This window comes from Crotalus tigris, unplaced genomic scaffold, assembly GCF_016545835.1.
Source record: "Crotalus tigris isolate CLP2741 ecotype Arizona unplaced genomic scaffold, ASM1654583v1 scf7180000020588.15403103151:6194809, whole genome shotgun sequence".
Taxonomy (NCBI): Eukaryota; Metazoa; Chordata; class Lepidosauria; order Squamata; family Viperidae; genus Crotalus; species Crotalus tigris.
Genome location: NW_024098092.1, coordinates 441,239 through 458,787, shown reverse-complemented (window position 1 = coordinate 458,787; position 17,549 = coordinate 441,239). Strand labels below are relative to the sequence as shown.

The 17,549-nt window shown below is 55.1% G+C and overlaps 1 protein-coding gene across 22 annotated transcripts in view; it reads right to left on the bottom strand.

Annotated features, from left to right (window-relative positions):
• EIF4G3 (eukaryotic translation initiation factor 4 gamma 3) overlaps positions 1 to 17,549 on the bottom strand; it is a 56,444-nt gene that overhangs the window by 20,910 nt on the left and 17,985 nt on the right. For 6 of the 22 annotated variants that reach the window (XM_039367764.1, XM_039367750.1, XM_039367756.1 and 3 more), the window contains exons 3-12: positions 16,849 to 16,977; positions 13,940 to 14,044; positions 9,165 to 9,260; positions 8,334 to 8,447; positions 5,861 to 5,893; positions 3,239 to 3,259; positions 2,600 to 2,779; positions 2,053 to 2,167; positions 1,742 to 1,845; positions 1,298 to 1,456 (exon numbers count right to left, since the gene is read on the bottom strand). In XM_039367764.1, the coding sequence (XP_039223698.1) occupies positions 1,298 to 1,456; positions 1,742 to 1,845; positions 2,053 to 2,167; positions 2,600 to 2,779; positions 3,239 to 3,259; positions 5,861 to 5,893; positions 8,334 to 8,447; positions 9,165 to 9,260; positions 13,940 to 13,942 (825 nt within the window). In that variant the 5' untranslated portion in view covers positions 13,943 to 14,044; positions 16,849 to 16,977. The remainder of the gene's footprint in view (positions 1 to 1,297; positions 1,457 to 1,741; positions 1,846 to 2,052; positions 2,168 to 2,599; positions 2,780 to 3,238; positions 3,260 to 5,860; positions 5,894 to 8,333; positions 8,448 to 9,164; positions 9,261 to 13,939; positions 14,045 to 16,848; positions 16,978 to 17,549) is intronic. The other 16 variants (XM_039367766.1, XM_039367767.1, XM_039367762.1 and 13 more) reach the window with 10 other exon arrangements.

Genomic DNA, 17,549 nt, shown 5'->3' with positions numbered 1-17,549 from the left:
GGGAGTTAGTTAGACGTAACAATATTGTAATAGTGTGTGAATTCAGGGCTTTTGAAATAAGAGATGATAAGGAATGGCGGGTTGGAGTAAAGGAGGGAAAGCCTGCATTTCAAACTAATTGGAGAATGTGATTTATGACTACTAATTAAGAGGAGGGAATTGTGCTTTGATACTATGTGCTTAGGGGAGGGGAATTCAGATTTTGGCTTTGCCTATGATGTGGTTCCGGCTAATGAAACATTCCAAAGAACTTCCAGGCATTTATTTTCCTAAAAGTCTTTTATTGTTACAAAATGTCGGCACAGGCACAACAGAGGGATCCTAGCACAGGGGTAGGCAACCTTGGCTCTTTTATGACTCGTGGACTTCAACTCCCAGAATTCCTGAGCCCGCATGACTGGCTCAGGAATTCTGGGAGTTGAAGTCCACGAGTCATAAAAGAGCCAAGGTTGCCTACCCCTGTGCTAGGATCTACGTTCTCTTCCTCTGAGCAGTTAAATTATCAGCATATTCCCTCTCTAAATTAGCCGTCATATCTCACACTATCCAATTAGTGTGAAGGTCAAAGGTTTTCTTCCTCTTTCTTTTCCCGGGCTTTACCCGCAACGTCCCTTCTGCTCTTTATTAAGCCCATATTTACCAGACAACTCTGCATATTGTCAAAAGCAAGAATATACAATATTTGCAGCGTGGACAGCCTACGTACGGTGCCGATGCTATGTTACTCGAATCAAAGATTCTTTAAGGTAAACAAGGCCTGGAAGTTCTTTGAAGAGTTTCACTTGTCGGAACCACGACAACAGGCTGCAAATCTCTAAAGGACAAAGAACTACAGGCAGCCCTCGCTTAGTCACCGTTTCAAGTTACGTCACTGAAAAAAAAAAGGGACTTATGACCGTTTTTCGCACTCACGGCCGTTGCAGCATCCCGGGATCAAAATCCAGACGCTGGGCAACTGGCTCGTATTTACGACGGTGGCGTCGTCCCGGGAGTCACGTGATCCCCTTGTGCGATCTTCTGACAAGCGGAGTCAAATGGGGGAAGCTGGATTCCCTTAAAGGCCGTGTGACTAATTTAACTGCAGTGACTCGCTTAACTGTCTTGCTTAGCAACGGAAGCACTGGGATCAAATGTGGTCGTTAAATCGAGGACAACCCGTACTGGAGACCCCCTCTCCCTTTAGGACAGCAGAGGCCCAGCAGCAGCTACTAAAAAGGCGTTCCGAGCACACGTTTGCAATGCAGATTCCTCTGGAGAAAGGACCGCAGGGGTGGGAGGGAGGGGGGGGGCTGGTTACCTGAGGAGGGGTGGGGGTCGAGGTGGGCCGGATCGCAGGAGGCGGAGTGGGGGTCGAGGTGGGCCGGACCGCAGGAGGCGTGGGGTTCCTGCTCCCTCCGCCAGACATAATTTCTTCCGTTATGTCTTTGCCCCCTTGATTCGGATCCCGGATGCGGATCTGGCACAAAAAAGATAAGGAAGCCGCTGAGCCCTCTCTACTCGGATCTCCCGAACCCGGCTCGGCACTCTTGACTATGCCCAGGCAACAGAGGTCAGACGAAGCCGTCCCCCGGATGCCCTGCTGGGGCCAACCGAAGAGCTAAACGCCCCGCTGGTCCCTGGGCCATCCAAAGTGCTTCCCCAACAGGGTGTGGCCGTGGCATCCAGCCACCGAGATCGGCCTCCTGGTCGGGGAGCCGCTCCAGCCGTGGGAAGCCCCCCACCCTCGGCGGAGAGCGCTTACCGTCTTCTTCTCCCGCTTGGTGGGTGGGAGCGGCTGCTGTTGGGGGGTAGGCACTATGATGGGTGTCGACTGATACACCGGCTGACTCGGATAGAAAGGGGCTCCTGGAACAAGGGAAGGGGAGGAAGAAAAAAAAAAAGGCACGTCTGGCTGGGGCTGAATGCCCCCACTTCAGCCCCCCTTTTTCGGGTCAGCCAATCCTCCCCAAACCAGGAGCCATTTAGACGCCCATCAGGAGCGCTAGGATGAACAGATGTATGGGGGGGGGGAAAGGGACCAGAAAGAGCCTACTTCACTAAGGAGCGTCTTACCGTAGGCATTGGGGAATTCTCCAGGCCCCGGTCCTGGATAAAAGGGGCCAGGCCCCGGCGGCTGAACGGGATACTGTTGCGGAGGCCCCACGTAAGGAGGACCGCTGTGCCGATACTGTGGAAGGAATGGCATCAGGCATGAGGACACAACGGGAGAAATAGCTGGCAAGAGAGGAGAAACACCCACTCTCTCTGGCTGGAAAGCAGTGGCAGCAGCCTAAAGGGAGGGTGGGCATCCCGCCGGCTGAGCCAGAGGGGAAGTTCTGCCTTCCTCCGATCCCCCCTCCGTGTTCTTCCTCCTCCAGAAGCATGAAAAACCAGCCCCCCTCCCTGGCCAGGAGCCCAGAGGGCTTTGCGATGCCCACCGGGTGAAGCCCCCCGCTGCTTTTCCAAGGGTGGCACTCCCACCCAGCCCTCTTCCAGCCAAAGCTCACCAACTGGACAGTACCAAGGACAGGGAGGTGGAGGAAGCCCACGGCAAAGTCGTCCCCACCCACCCACCCACTCGCTTCCCCCCCCCCAGGAGCAGCAGCAGCAGCCCCCTTACCTGTGGAATACAGTACTGGGGCCCCTGAGGCATTGGGTAGGGCATGGGGAGGTGGTTGACCATCATGATGTGCTGATTGGTCTGATAGACCGCCGTGGGGGTTTGTGCGCCTGGGCGGATGGAGGGGCTGCTGTTCTGGATCGTAGCTCGAGGGGGCTGGATTTGAGGCCTCTGGAAAAACTGGGGGGGGGGAGGCAAGCAAGCAAGTAGATCATCGGCACCACAAAGGCTGAAAGCTAGGCAGCCCTTGCTCAAGAAGACCGACATCCCTGGACCAGTGGGACCGAGGCAGGACCCGGAACGGACCCTCTTGGTGCTTGGGAAGTCGTGCTCCCAAAGCCAGAGGGAGTCCACAAACAGGCCCATCCAGATGCAGGAGGCTGTTGGGGCCTTCTCTTGTGGACGTCCTCTTTCAATAAAGGATAAAAGGGGGCAACCTGGCTTTAAATTATCGGCCAGGGAGGTTGGGGAGGGGGGCAAAGAAGCTGTGGCACGGTGGCCTTTTTGACGTGTAGGCTCTCTCTCTCATGTGCAACAAGTGCAGAACGGGGTGTCAGGCATGAACACATCGAACCGTCAAGGGGGGGAGGGGTGACCAAGAGACGAGTCGGACCATGCAGAGCCAGTAATGGAAGTTACCTGGATCGGTCTGAATCCTCCCTTCAACAACGAAGCAGCAGGAAATAAAAAGAAAGCCGGTGGAACAGCTGACAGGTCAGGAGGGAGGGAGGGCCAGCATGCAATGGAGGACCCCGGACCACACTGCCCTGGACGGAGCTATCCACATTATCTGTTCCCAGAGGAGCCAATCAGCAACCTCCTGTGGGAGTGTCTGTGGCCGCCCGAGTCGTCTCACCCTCCCTTCCTCGGCTTTCTCTTCCACTGCCAGGCATTTGAGGACATCCCATCCTACTCAGGGGCTGGCCAGGAGAGAAAGGATTTCCTTTCCGGGCGTGAGCTGCCTTGGGAGACCCCAGGGCGCCCAGCAGAAAGGAGAGCTACACCAGGTCCCCCAAACATGGGATGGGCTTCTGGGTGGAGGCAGAAACCCCTCCCCAGAAGCCCAAAGAGAGGCCAGCCTGGGACACGGGAAGGGCGGTTCCCACTTCTTCATCTCATTTGGAGAAGCAACAGGGTCCATGCCCGGAGGGTGGATAGGACAGGAGCCATAAAATCAGCATTTTGGGGGGGACTCACTCCCCTTCCCCTCACTCACACCTGCACTGCTGGTCAGGACTAATTTGAGACCCTGCTGGGAGACCGCCCAGCGAAACCCCAAAGCAGCCAGTCCTGAGTCGTCTGCCAGAAGAGGGCAGGGGGGGTCTTTTAATCCTGCAAAGTCCGATTTGATCCTTTTGCTTCCTTTCCTTGGGAATGCTGCCCTGCCACCCTGTCCAGGCCAGGAGGGAGCTGGGGCGCCTGGCTGCACCTGGAAAGCTCTGCTCCGGTTCGTGGAAACATAGAAGCAGAAAAGTACACATTTCTGCTCCTTTCTTCCTTCCCTCACCTAGCATCCACCTGTAGGGCCGTCTGATACGTGGGGAAACAACAGGAGGGGAGGACAAGCATCCCCTTGCTATCCCCCACATGACAAGGCCAGGCCAGCATCTCCACATCGGGAGGGTATCCTGGTGGCGTCCACTCAGCAGCTCGCCAATAAAGGGGCTGGCGGACTGGAATGGGCAGAGCACCAGCAGACGGAGAGCTGCGACAAGCCCCCACCCCTCCCCAATGTTGCTTCTTAACAGCTTCGTGTTGCGCCCCGATGTGCAAATGCTCCTGCTAGTTGCCCGTGAGGGATTTGCAGAAGAAGGTGGCTTAGCACACACATCACATCAGACACCACCGGAGCACGGAAAGGCAACGAGCAAAAGGTTCTGGGGAAGAAGACCACAAGACTGGAGGATGGAGGGGGTGTCCCCCACAAACATTCAGCCAGCATCGATCAAACCAACCCAGGGTTTATGGGCATTTGGGGGGCGGGGAGGGAAATGACAAGATGATCACACAAGCGCTGTGCTTGCGTCAGATGTTGGACACGAGCCATTTGCCGGATGACCTCGCTGCCCCAAAAGCCACTGCTTTGGCCTCGCGGGGACCGACTGCAGTCTGGAGATCCTGGCAGCAGCATTGGGCATCTTCCACTATGGCCAGCACATTAATCAGCACTTGGGCAGGCGTGGGCACCTCTGCCCCTCCCAGCAATACCCACCCACCCCAAAATGGGAAGGACATAACAAGGCTCTAAACTTCAACTTATGATCCCTTTTCAGCTAACATCCAGTTCTGGGACCAGGCAACCTTTAATGGCTTCTAGCTACGTTTTTATTTCATCATGTGCGTGAAGATCAAAAGGTGCCTTGTGACATTTTGCACAGTAACCTCTACATATAATTAATCAAGCGCACAAACAGATGTGCGAGACGCCTCCTGTTATGGTCCCAGCAAGGAGCCCTCAGGGGTCAGCCAGCAGCCTTCCTCATTGTTCCAGATCCGTGACACTCCACCCACCCGGGCTCAGCCGATATAGCTTCAACATGCAACAGCCTGGGGGGGGGGTCCTTTCTTAGTCCTCAAAGGCACAGGAGGGGGGGCCCACAGACAGGAGGGGGGAAAGGAGAAGCCCCTGTGGACTTTCTCTCTTCCAAACCAGTTCAGGAATTCAGCAAAACGGCAACCTTGACGCTCCTTGGTGGAACCCCAATATTAAGTGTTAAGTAGAAAGATGCTACCCCGGCCATGCCGGATCTCACAATCTTCACTACTTTTTTTTTTTTTTTGAGTTCTCCCACGAGACTCACAGATGCTCAGTTCAGGCCAGAACACCAGCATCGTGTGATATTTTGGCTATCGAGTTTGGGGGTCCTGGCTGAGAGACCAGGGCAATTCAGCAGCACCAGCTGCAGCTCTTCTCCTGTGCTAGACCCATCCACCACCACCCCCCATCCGCAGGGACACCTCCTGATCTGACACTAAGGGGAAGAATAGAAGAGCAGCTTGCTAGGAAGCGGGTCGTGGGTTGGGGTCAGTCTCCCCCGCGCTCCCCAGGCTGCAGGGAGATCTACAACACCCCCCCCCCATCCTCTCAAAGGGAATTAGTAGCTTTTAGAAAGTGGAGCCACCTGGAGCCAGAGGTCAAGGTGCCAGAATTAGCAGCAGGAGGAGGGCCAGCTAGCCGGCCAGAACACCCCCCCATCCCATCCCGCAACCAGGCTGTAGCAGAGGGAGAAAAGGGGGGGGGGAGCAAGGAGGGTACTATACCTGGTGGTGGGCAGGTCGAGGCCCGGCTGCGAACTAAGAAGCGGGAGAAACAAAAACACAAAAAAAGAAGGGAAGGCACAGAGAGTCAGAAAACACAACGGAAGGCAAAAATGTCACACTCTATGCAAATGAAACCCATGGTGGGGTGGGCGGGGTAGGGGGGGTGCGTAAATGAGAGATGAGGAAATAAAGAGCATGACTACTACGAAGGAAGCACACAGCTGCAGCACACAGAGGGAGGGGGGCACAGCGACCCCAGCTGACCCCACGGGGGGGGGGGACCTGTGGCCAGGACAGGGCCCGGCTCCCAGGAGGCAGCCCTGGGAAAGCCCACCCCACTAACGCATGGGGATGGGGGGGGGGCAATCGGGCTGAGGGTTCCCAAAGGGGAGGGCGGAGGGGCCGCCAGGCCAGAACCGTAGCTGGGAACTGAAAATGGAGGGAGGGCAAGGGGGCAAATGAAGCCCTGTCCTGCCCTTCAGCTTTGATAGCCCAGCCTTTTGGTGAGCTGCTGCCCACCCAACAACGCGGGACCCTTTTCCTTCCAGCCCCTCATCGCGAGCCACAGTCTTCTCCAGCACCACCACCCCTCTTTTTTTTCTTTTTTGCACTCTCGTCTTTCTGACTGCCTCTTTTTATTGTTGGGCCGACCAGCAGGGTACATGTGCTTGAAATAAATTCAGAGAGTAGCTTTTTGCACAGGACGGGGTGGGAGAAAGATAATCTCCTCTCTGGTTTATTTTTTTTTTCCCATCGGCTTTTGTGCAAGTGCAAACAAAAAAACAACTTTGCAAACTGCCCAAATCCTATCCAGGAGACTGAAGGTGAGCGGACAAAAACAGGACGGGCGAATGCCAGCAGACAACAAGGGCACAAAATATCTTTTGGGCCACTGCCTCTTCCTGGAGGGGGGGGGGGACTCTGAAGCCGCCAGCCTCTCCCTCCAGCAAAGGGCACCCCTGCCCCCCCTCTTTCCTCTCCGGAGGAATATTCAGACATGCAGCAAACACACGTCCTCTCCAGCACTCCAGACCCGGCCAAATCCACACAGGGAGGGCCTCCACTGCTCCTCCAGCCAAATGCAGGGCAGACACGCGCACCCCCCTTCTTTGCAAAGCATTTGGGGAGACCTGAGGACGCTAAGCTACGCAAAGAGCATTCCAACAACACACTTTTAGGGAAAGAAACCACCTCCTAGCCTATTTTCCTGCTGGCTGCCATCAGCTACTGGCCAACATCTTCCTCCGGAGCTGTAAGCAACAGAACAAACTGTAGTCACTTGTGGCTCAGAGAGATTTTAGGGGTTCATTTCCTGGGGGGAGGGGCAGGGGAGGAGCCTATCGGGCTCCCAGTGTCGCCCACTGGAGTGGGGTTGGGAAAGGGGCTCCCCTGCTTAAGGGAAGCCCCACAATTGGGAACTGCCCTTCGCACTCCCCAGCTGGGTGGTTGGGCAACTCCAGTCCAGTTGCTATAAAAGCAACCCAAACTGTTAGGCCCGGCCTCCCTTTCGCCTCGTGGGAGTTGGCACACGGGGCGAGGCGAGGGTGTGGATGTGCCTGGGGACGTGGCAAAGCCAGCGGGTGCAGTCAGGAGGCGCTACAGCTGCCCGCGGCTCCGAGGGCCGAAGAAAACGGGGTCCCCCTGGGCGAAGAAGCCCGCGCTGCTGCCCTTCGTTACCCAGCAGGGAAATGGACACAAGGGCCACCAGCTGTGAGCCTGCCCACCCCTCGGCACCCATCCAGGACGGGGCGGGATTGTGGGGGGGGGGGGATGAGAAACCGATGCAAGCAAACCCAGAACAAAATGCAAGAGGGAGAGGGGCCGAAATTGCATTTGTTTTGGATTTGCGCAAGGGAAGGGGCGGGGGGGGGAGAGAATGAAATGTTAAGTGAGCAATTTTTAGTCATGGGGTGGCAATGAGAGGCAAGAGATGGCACCAAAAATTAAATAAATAAACTGCACACAGGGTAATATTTTCAGAAGGGGGAAGAATGGTTCGTGACCACAGAAAAATGACTGACAACTTATAGGCCGCTTCTACCCCGTTGTCTTCTCCGGCATCTCCGTGGAGGGAGCTGCCCAATCCGAGAACAGGTGGCCAATTTGCCTCAAATCGGTCGGGGCAATCAATTCAAAGCCCCGTCCTCAGCCGTGGGCTAGAAAACGCCGCAGGCCTTTCCTTCGGGGCAGGGGGTCTGAGTTGGCAGCCCTGCCTCCGGGTCTCCCTGCCTTGACGGTTGAGCGGGCCTGAGCCTGCCAGTGTCCGGAGACCCATCCTGGGCCCGTGTGAAAACACGCTCCTTTCGCCCGAAAGGAGAAAAAAATACAACAGGGCTTTTCTGTAGATCAGTCAACAATCTGGGAGGGGGGGGGAGAGAAGGAAATTAAAAACCAAAAGGGCGACAGGATGGAAGCAGTGTGCCATGGGCACGACTGTCTGCGAGAAGGGAGTACAGTTTGTCATATTGCTTACAAGGTAGTATTTTATCCAGCCTCTTCCCGCCAAGGACCTGTAAGCCGGACTCTGTTCCAAAACCTTCCTCCGCTTCCAGGGGCCGAGGCAGGGGATGGGCACTGCTCGGCCGGGCTGTCAAGAGAACTGATTTAGAGAGACGCTCCTGAGGCAGGTCATCCTCTAGCCATCCATCCTTACTCTGCCCACAGCTAATAAAGTCTCCAAAACTGGCTCCCCGGAGATCATAACTGGGGTCACTGCGGGGGCTGGCTAAGGAAACCCCAGCCAAAAGGTCCCTCTCTACCTCAAAGCCAAAGCAGGCAGCTGGAACCCAAGTGCTGCCTGTCCCACAGCTGCTCAAGGGACAGGCGCAGGGGGCAGGGGGAGTGATGAGCAAGGGCAGAGGACGGATGGGATCACGACAGCTACCCATCGTTGTTTTTTTAAAAGAAAGCCTTATGGTCCCTTTCCCCCCCCCCAGCCTCATGGTGCAAAATGGCAAGGATCACCAGGACATCCAATCTGGGGCAGTGCGATGGCCACAAGGTCCTCTGGCAGCAGCAGACCACACCATTGGCCAAATCCCACAGGTGCTGAGCAAGAATTCGTAAAGGGGAAAAAGACGGAGGGGTGAGTGTGTGTCGCATTTACACTGCGGTGTTAACAACGGGATTGCACAAGAGGGAGCCCGGAGAAGAGGAGCAGAGCTCCAAGAAGCCCAGTCTTTCCCCGTTTCCCAAATGACAGTGAAGCAGGGAGTCCTCCTGACAGCAGCAGCCATGCCAGAGGGGAGGCGAGGAGAGGCTGGGCCGCCGTTGGACTGAAACGCTGGGAGAGGGGGCGACTTACCGGAGAGCGGGTCTGAGGCTGGGTGCTCATCGCCTGAGGGGCTTGGGGGTACACCAGCGTGGTGGGTGCGGCGTTCTGTCCGGCGGGGTACGGAGCCTGCCGCAGAGAAGAGAAAGCAACGTTGGCAAGGGATGGAGCTGGGATTTCCTTCCACCCCAACCCCACGAGGACCCAGACTGGCACGTAGCCACCTCCTGGACACTGGGCAGGTCTCCCGGGTTCCATCCGACTCCGGGCACGAGAGGACGGAGACTGTTCCATTGGAAGGCAGTAAAAGGAAGAGTTGAGAAGGTCCCCAAGCCTTTCAGCCCCTCAATTCCAGACAACCCACCCAACCCACCCGGGGCAGGCTGAGGTTCCTGAAAGCTGCTCTTCCCGCAGAGTCTTCCAGGCAAGCAGGGATCGCCCGCTGGACCTTGTCGTCCCTGGGCTGCCTTTCCTGCTTACCTCCCCATCTTGAGGGCGCTCTGACACCACATTCCATGTTAAAGAGGGGAGGAATCATAAGTGGGCAAGAGCAGAGCCCCCTCCCAAGCATCTCAGCAGACGAAGAGAACCGGGAGCCAACTCTTTCAAGAGCTGCTAGCTCAGGGGTCTTCCAACTCGGCCCTTTTATGAGACTTGTGGACTTCAACTCCCAGAATTCCTCAGCCGGGCACGCCGGCTGAGGCACTCTGGGAGCTGAAGTCCACAAGGGCCGAGTTGGAAGACCCCTGAGCTGGGTCGACGAGGGCGATAACAAAAATGCCTCCATGTTTTAACGTTGCGGAGACTCAACATCTTTGTCACGTGTGAGGCTGTGATTCAGCAGAGTCTCTGATGCCGGGCCATCCCGCGCGTGAAGCAAATTAACCATCGCTCTCGCGGCATCAGCATTCTTTGGTGACTGCCTGGTAAACCCAAATGCTCATCTAATCCCGCTCTGCCTTGACTATATCAACGCGCCGCAGTGTATCTCTCAGGCAGGAACCAATTTCGCGGTGCTGTCCTCTCCTCCTGGAAGCAGAAGCCAACTAGCTGTGCCACCAGGAGTGGGCAGGAGATCCTCAGCCAGACTAGGATGCCAACCAAAGGAGAGACCTTTGGTTGTTCGTTCCCAGAGCAGCAACCCTCAAATGTTGCGGCCCTTTGCCACGCTCCCCCACTTTTGACCGTCCTCGTTTGCAAAGCGCTCATCAAAACAATCTCAAGGGGAAAGTGTGATTCGGGCCCAGCCGCGTACCCAGTGACGTCTGCCTCTGGAGAGGACAGAAATTCAGGGCTGCATTTAAAAGAAAAATTAAAAAAAAAAAAAAAAGATTGGGGCACCTGAGTGTTAAAAGTCCAAGAAAGGAACCCCCCCCCCCATGTGCTTCAGGTTCCCAGGAATTTTCTCGTCACAAAAGCCCTCCTACGGCTCTCTCTAGTCTACCCTGCTGAAGATAGGGAAGAAAAAAAAAGAACTATTTTTTATCGGCTTCCCAAACTAGTTGATACCTACCCACTAGGCCTGCTGCGCAACAAGATCTGCTCCCCACCCTGCACTCATAGCTGGGCTGGAAATAAACAGCAGACGTGCTCTGTTGCATCACTCTGCATGTTTGTTTGTGTGTGTGTGCGTGCGTGCGTGCGTTTCAAAATGCTGAGTCACAGGCAGCTCTTCCATTTCCAATTCTCAACATCATCAGCGTAATGGAAAGGCCCACTCTGGAGTCCCAGAGGTTCTCTGGGCCTGTCAAGTGCCCCCCCAAGCTCACAATATTTGACTGACTCGCAAGCAGGCCCCCCACTGACTCATCCTCAGCTCAGGCCTGCCTGACCAGGTGCACAACGGGCTGGGCTGGACAGGTAATAATAATAATAATAATAAAGTTGGAAGGGACCTTGAAGATCATCTAGTCCAACCCCCTGCTCAGGCAGGAAACCCTATGCCATTTCAGACAATCTCTTCTTAAAAACTTCCAGCGTTGGAGCATTCACCGCTTCTGGAGGCAGGTTGTTCCACTGGTTAATTGTTCTCACTGTCAGGAAGTTTCTCCTCACTTCTAGGTTGCTTCTCTCCTGGATTAGTTTCCATCCGTTGCTTCTTGTCCTGCCTTCAGGCGCTTTGGAGAAGAGCTTGACTCCCTCTTCTTTGGGGCAGCCCCTGAGATACTGGGAGACTGGTATCCTGTCCCCCCCTCGTCCTTCTCTTCATTAAACTAGACATGCCCAATTCCAGCAACCGTTCCTTGTATGTTTTAGCCTCCGGTCTGTGTGCTTGTGAAGGCCGCATTCACACACCTTGGGATTGAATTCTGCTGTCAATGAGTGCCGGAAGTTCCCGGGGGATCACGGCTTGCTTCTTCCAGGAAGCCGGCTGTGACCCACGCCACTGAAACAGCTCAATTCACAAGGAAAGGTTTTCGCACAGCCGGGCCAAACTTGCTGCCAAAACAGCTCGTTCCAAAAGCATCCATCACCAATCGCTGGGATGATGCCAGGGCACTCAAAGCTCCCCGAAGCCTCTCCTTTCTCCACCAACGGCTATTTATGGGAAGGAAAGCCTTTCTCTCCATCTCTTTGAGGAGAAAAGCTGGAACAAATCTCAGCAAACGTTACTTTTCAGGCAATTCAAAGATTGTAAGAAGACCGCGGCCGATTGCTGGATGTGAACCTTTCACAAAGCCTGGGAAGCACAGAGGACTCGGCCTTCTTTGGAGGAGTCCCCCTTACGGGGAGACGGGGAAAATTGATCCCTTTTCAACTGTGTTATGAATGACACCAGCTTTCTCCTCCAACCCGGGTTTCTAAATTTAAGACGAGCATTTTGAAGAGGGAGAAGAGCACCACAGCTGGATTACGTTACGTAAATTGGCCTTTTGGAGCGGAGGTTCCTAAACTTTGGTCAGGACAGCTCTGAAAAATCTCCAGCCACTTGGGGAGAAGGGAGAGGAAGCAATAATAATAATAATAAATACATCTGGACTGGGCTTGTCTTAAGCCTAGCAGGCCAGCCATCCAAATGCGCGCTGGGCTTTGAGCCCACTTTTACCCATGGAAGCCCGCCGTGAGTCTACAACATTTTAGATTGAAAATGATTACAAGCAAACGATGGACTCCCTAGATCAGTGCTTCTCAACCTTTTTAATGCGGCGACCCCCAACCGGTCGTAAGTCGAGGACTACTCCACCGGTCGTAAGTCGAGGACTACTCAACGGGTGCAGCACCGTTTGCAGAAGGAGACTTTTGGCGGGCTCCGCAGGGCAGAGACAGCCTGGACAATTCCTATTGGCTTTGGAAAGCCAATAGAATTAGACTCTATTCAAGAGAGTCTATTCTATTGGCTTTCAAAAGCCAAGAGAATAAAAGGGAGTAGCACAGCTAAGGAAAAGGGGGGGAAAAATGGCGGACTGCGTTGTTTGGCGACTCCCGTGAAATGGTCGTTCGACCCCAAATGGAGTCGCGACCCACAGGTTGAGAACCACTGCCCTAGACTTATTCGTGGGGGGGGGAAGGCTGTACTTCCCCCCCTAACTCTGACTTAGAGGAATTAGTGATGCTTACAATCTCCTTTGTGAGGTAAACAGCGAGAAGGGCGCAGAGCCTGACACACGGGCAGCTGATGACGTGCCAGGTTTCTGCAAAAAGCTGGGCCACGGAAGATTTAGCAATGCACCTGCTGATCCTGTAAATCGGGGTGGGAGGTGGGCAACTTTTGTCCAGGAGCTGAAAATTCCCACCACGGGCCCCCTTCAGCGTTCCTGCCAGCTCCTGATCGGCAATAAAAAACTGCCAGACCGTCCCTCGCCAAATGACCAAAGCCTTCCTATGACTTTAGGCGAGCCACCGCAGACAGGAGGGAACTTTTTGTCGAAGGCAGCTTTGAAAAGGCAGCTGAAATCCAAACGCTCGAGACAGACCGTCATTTCCCAGGGTTTCTGGCTTTGGAAACTTAAAACTTAAAACAAGTAGGCGTCTTTCCCCCGTTGTTCCTGACCACCAAGAAAGCAGCTTTCCCTCTGCAAAAACAGGTTCGTGCCGCCAACTGGATTGCCAAGTGGGAAACCTGCTGTTATTTTTTGGAATGGCAGAAATGGGACGAAGCAGACCCAAGTTCTAGAGAAGGCAATTTTCCTCCGCCCCTTCTTCGGAGAGCTCCCCAAAAGGAGAGGAAAGCTGCAAAGGATGGGCACCTGGTATCCTCGGTCCTAGACAGCGCACAGAGACGAGGACACGTACCCCTGGAATCTTCCAGGCCATTTCTAAAACCAGGCTCTTTCTCCAGTCTTCCTAAGGGCAGTCTTTTGGGGGGCAGCAAATGACATTTGCGCCCTCAACTCCTCCCCCTGCTGGGAGAGGCCAGCAAAATGCTTCTTCACCTTCCTAACCCTTTGGAGACCTCAGAACTAAGGCTAGCAGGAGCAATGGAGAAGCCACCGGGCCTAACGGAGGCAGCCTGGACGGTTACCAAGGCCAGGAAATGCAACTGGACGCCCCCTTTTGCCGAGAAAGCACCCACCCCGGCTCGGAATTTCATAGGGGACCTCTGGACCTTTAGAGTCCCCGAGGCTGAGCAGCAACACAGCGCGAAATTCCCCGGAGGTGACCAGAGGCCTCCAGCACAAAAGGCAGACTTGTCCTCCAGGTCCAAGACGTTACACAGCCCCGCGTAAACTCTGCGCAGAGTCTCCCCCCCCCCCGCCCCGGCGTGTCTGCAAGGAGGGGCCCTGCGTGTGTCAACACGGCAAGCCGAGCCAGGCTGGTCCAGCGGGCACCGTTGGACTTTTTTCTTTTTTTTTCCTCTTGTGACTCACCATCCCACATCCCAGAATCCTTTGCACCAGTTCCCTTGGATCTTCAAAAAGACTGCTGGCTCTTGGGTGGGGTGGAAAGCTTCTGTCCCTCCTCCCGCCTGGCTGCTGGAGCGAGAGTGAAAGAGAGTGACAGAGTGTGAGAGAGAGAGAGAGGGAGGCAACAGGGGACAGAGAGAGAGAAAGAGAGAGAGAGAAAGAGAGAGAGCGCAAGGAGGAGGGCAGAAGGAAGACGGGCAACAGGGGCAGTGCATCCTCTCCCCTCCAATCGCTTTGCAGGATCTGGGGAGGGGGGGGGGCTGTGTGCCCTGGGGGAGGGGCTCTCCTCCTCCCTCTCACCAACCGCTAAGCACAAAGAGCAAATTCAGCTTTCCAGGAACAGTCATCCTCCTCTTCCTCTTCCTCAGCCTGGGAACGATCCCAGCACAGAGCTGGCGGCTTTCTAGTTAGCATGAACCCACAGCGGGGACTCCCCGTGGCTATTTCTCCGCAGCACTTTCCTTCAGACCCTGGGTGCCAGGCTCAAACCCCCCAATTATTGCCCTCTGGAGGAAGTTTGTCTCTAAACTGCTGGGGTGGGGGGAGGAAAGGGCCCTTTCCTAAAGCCCCCCCCACTGGCAGCCTCCACTTTTCTCCAAGAAGCCATCCGCCCGGATGGTGTGTGTATGTGTGTTTGTGTGTGTAAGGGGCAATTGAAGGTACATCCTTTGGATGGAGCATATAAATCCCCTCCAGAGAAACAGCAAGGGGGAAGAGACCCCCCCCGTCCGCCGACTGAGACAAGGGGTCTCAGAAACCCTTCCTGTCACCAACTCACAAAAGCCTCTGCAAGGCGAACGGGCGCAGCCCGGACTTTCACGCCAATAACAGCGCGTCCATTTCTCCGCTGCCTTTAGGGAAGTGACCCTAGACCAGGGGTTCTCAACCTTTTTAACGCCGCGACGCCCTCCCCAACCGGTCGTAAGTCGAGGACTACTCGACCGGTCGTTAAGTCGAGGACTACTCAACGGGTGCAGCACCATTTGCAGAAGGGGACTTTTGGCGGGCTCAGCAGGGCAGAGACAGCCTGGACAATTCCTATGGGCTTTGGAAAGCCAATAGAATTACTCTATTCAAGAGAGTCTATTCTATTGGCTTTCCAAAGCCAGTAGAATAAAAGGGAGGAGCACAGCTAAGGAAAAGGGGAAAAAAATGGCGGACTGCGTTGTTTGGCGACCCCCGTGAAATGGTCGTTCGACCCCAAATGGGGTCCCGACCCACAGGTTGAGAACCACTGCCCTAGAAGGAAGCAATGGGACCCCCATATCCCACTCTTGAGCCGACCCCACAACTGCAGGGCAAGCAGCGACTCGCAAAGGGCTGCCTGACACAGGGAGGGAAGGAGGGGGGGGGGAAGGAGAGAGAGAAAGGCAAGATTAACCATTATTTGGACCAAGGAACAAGAAGCGCCCCGTACTGACAACCCAGCGACGGACAGTTGTGCAGGCCTGCGTTTAGGGCGAGGGGCTGCCCCTAGTCTCAAATTAAAATCCAACTCAGGCCAGGAGCCAAGCAAATGGACCCCTTTTCCAAAGGTCGGGCCAGCCACTTAGTTATTAGAAATGAGAAGTGAAATTAAGGGGAATGGCCCCCCAGAAAGCAGCTTCGGGCGCTCAAGAGGCTTGTGCAATTCCCCCCCCCAGGAGCTACATGTGGGTAAGATTGGGGGGGGGGCTAGCTTTTCTTCGGGGAGCCCAGAAGCGGCCCCAAGAGCCGGGTGGGCACAAATGCAGCCAGGGAGAAGGACTCTATTGGACCCAGTGGCTTTGCGGTTCGCTTAAGAGCAGTGGTTCTCAACCTTTTTAATGCTCTGACCCCCCAACCGGTCGTAAGTCGAGGACTACTCAACGGGTGCAGCACCGTTTGCAGACTGGGACTTTTGGCGGGCTCAGCAGGGCAGAGGCAGCCTGGGCAATTCCTATGGGCTTTGGAAAGCCAATAGAATTAGACTCTGTTCAAGAGAGTCTATTCTATTGGCTTTCAAAAGCCAATAGAATAAAAGGGAGTAGCACAGCTAAGGAAAAGAGGGGGGGGGGAAATGGCGGACTGCGTTGTTTGGTGACCCCCGTGAAATGGTCGTTCGACCCCAAATGGGGCCCCAATCCACAGGTTGAGAACCGCTGCTTAAGAGGCACGAGGCTAAAAACTGCCTCCTTCTGTCTTTGCATCTGTCAGTCTGTCCTAGTGGCCCGCCAGGCCCACCGCTGCGGGGTTCAGAGGTTAAACACCCCCCCCAGAAAAAGGCACCCCCACGTGAGCAATGGCCACAGTGGGAGCCAAAAGCCTTCTCGGGCCTGTCTGACGTCAATTCAATCTTCCGGTCTCGTCTCCCCAAAAGGGGCAAAAACCCCAGCTGGAGCCGCTAAACCCATCCAAGGGGGGAATGTGTTCGAAACGAGCCATCCTGAACCCGCAGCTACTCCTCCGTGCTGCCTCCAGCTTCGTTTCACCCTAAGCTGCCCGCGTGGCTACTAGCTCCTTTTCAAGGCGCTACCATCTCGAATCGCCCCTGCATCCCTTTCCTCTCTCTTTCAGCACCTTCGCTTGCCTTGGGGGGGGGGGGAGACGGCTTCTGACAGGAGAAGAAAGTTACGGGCGTGCAGAGAGGGGGAATATTCAAACCATCATCTGTTAGCCGAAAGGAGACTTCGAAGAAGCAAGCTTGGGGAGGGCGGTGAGTGTGAAATGCTCCCTAAGCAATCCAGCCGTGCTGGGGGGGGGGCTCCTCTTCTGGAGCCCGACCCTGGCCATTTAAGTGGAGCAGCACGCTGCCAGTGGAGGCATCGCTCTGGTCCCCCCCCCTCCCGTGCCCAGCTTGACATCCCCCTCCCCACACACATTTTGGAGAGGTAATCTCAGATCCCTGAACTTACCTGGGTGAGACCAGGGGAAGAAGCATGCCCGGGGGGCGTGGCGGCAAGGGCGGGATGCCCCTTGCTTATTTCATGAGCAGAGTAAGGGGAGGGGGCAGGAGGGCCTGGCTGCCTTGCCACCTGCGTAACCTGCGAGGAGATAAGCTGTTAGTGGAACCGAAGAGGAGTAAAACAAAAGTAAGCAGTAAGTAGACTCATCAGAGCAGCTATAAACCGCCCACTTGATTTATGTTACTGGATCTGACTCCAAAGAGGCCCTGGGGCTCCCGGGATCCTGTGGAGCCGCATCCTTAATCCACCCCCTAATTTCTCCTGTAGATAGAAAAGAGCTTGGTGGGAAAACTCCCAGCTCCTTTGAATGGCACTGGGTATTTTATTGTATTTTTCCACAAAGGAAGAGAGCCACTGGCCACTGCTGGAGACGGAGGCCAGCCCACTCTCGGAAGCCTGGCTAAACTGAGATGATCCATGATCAAAACCAAGGCTTAAGATAAAAGACTGGGTCATCATCCCGACTGCTGTCTAATTAACATCTCTGCTTCAAAGGAAACGAGCAAAGTGGGCTCTAAAGAGGACAAGAGAGCGCCAGATTGCCATCTACTTTGATCAACCCTTAGGTGGGAGAAAGCGGCTCGGTCGGTGTGTGTGTGTGTGTGTGTGTGTGTGTGTGTGTGTGTGTGTGTGTGTGTGTCCTTCTTTTG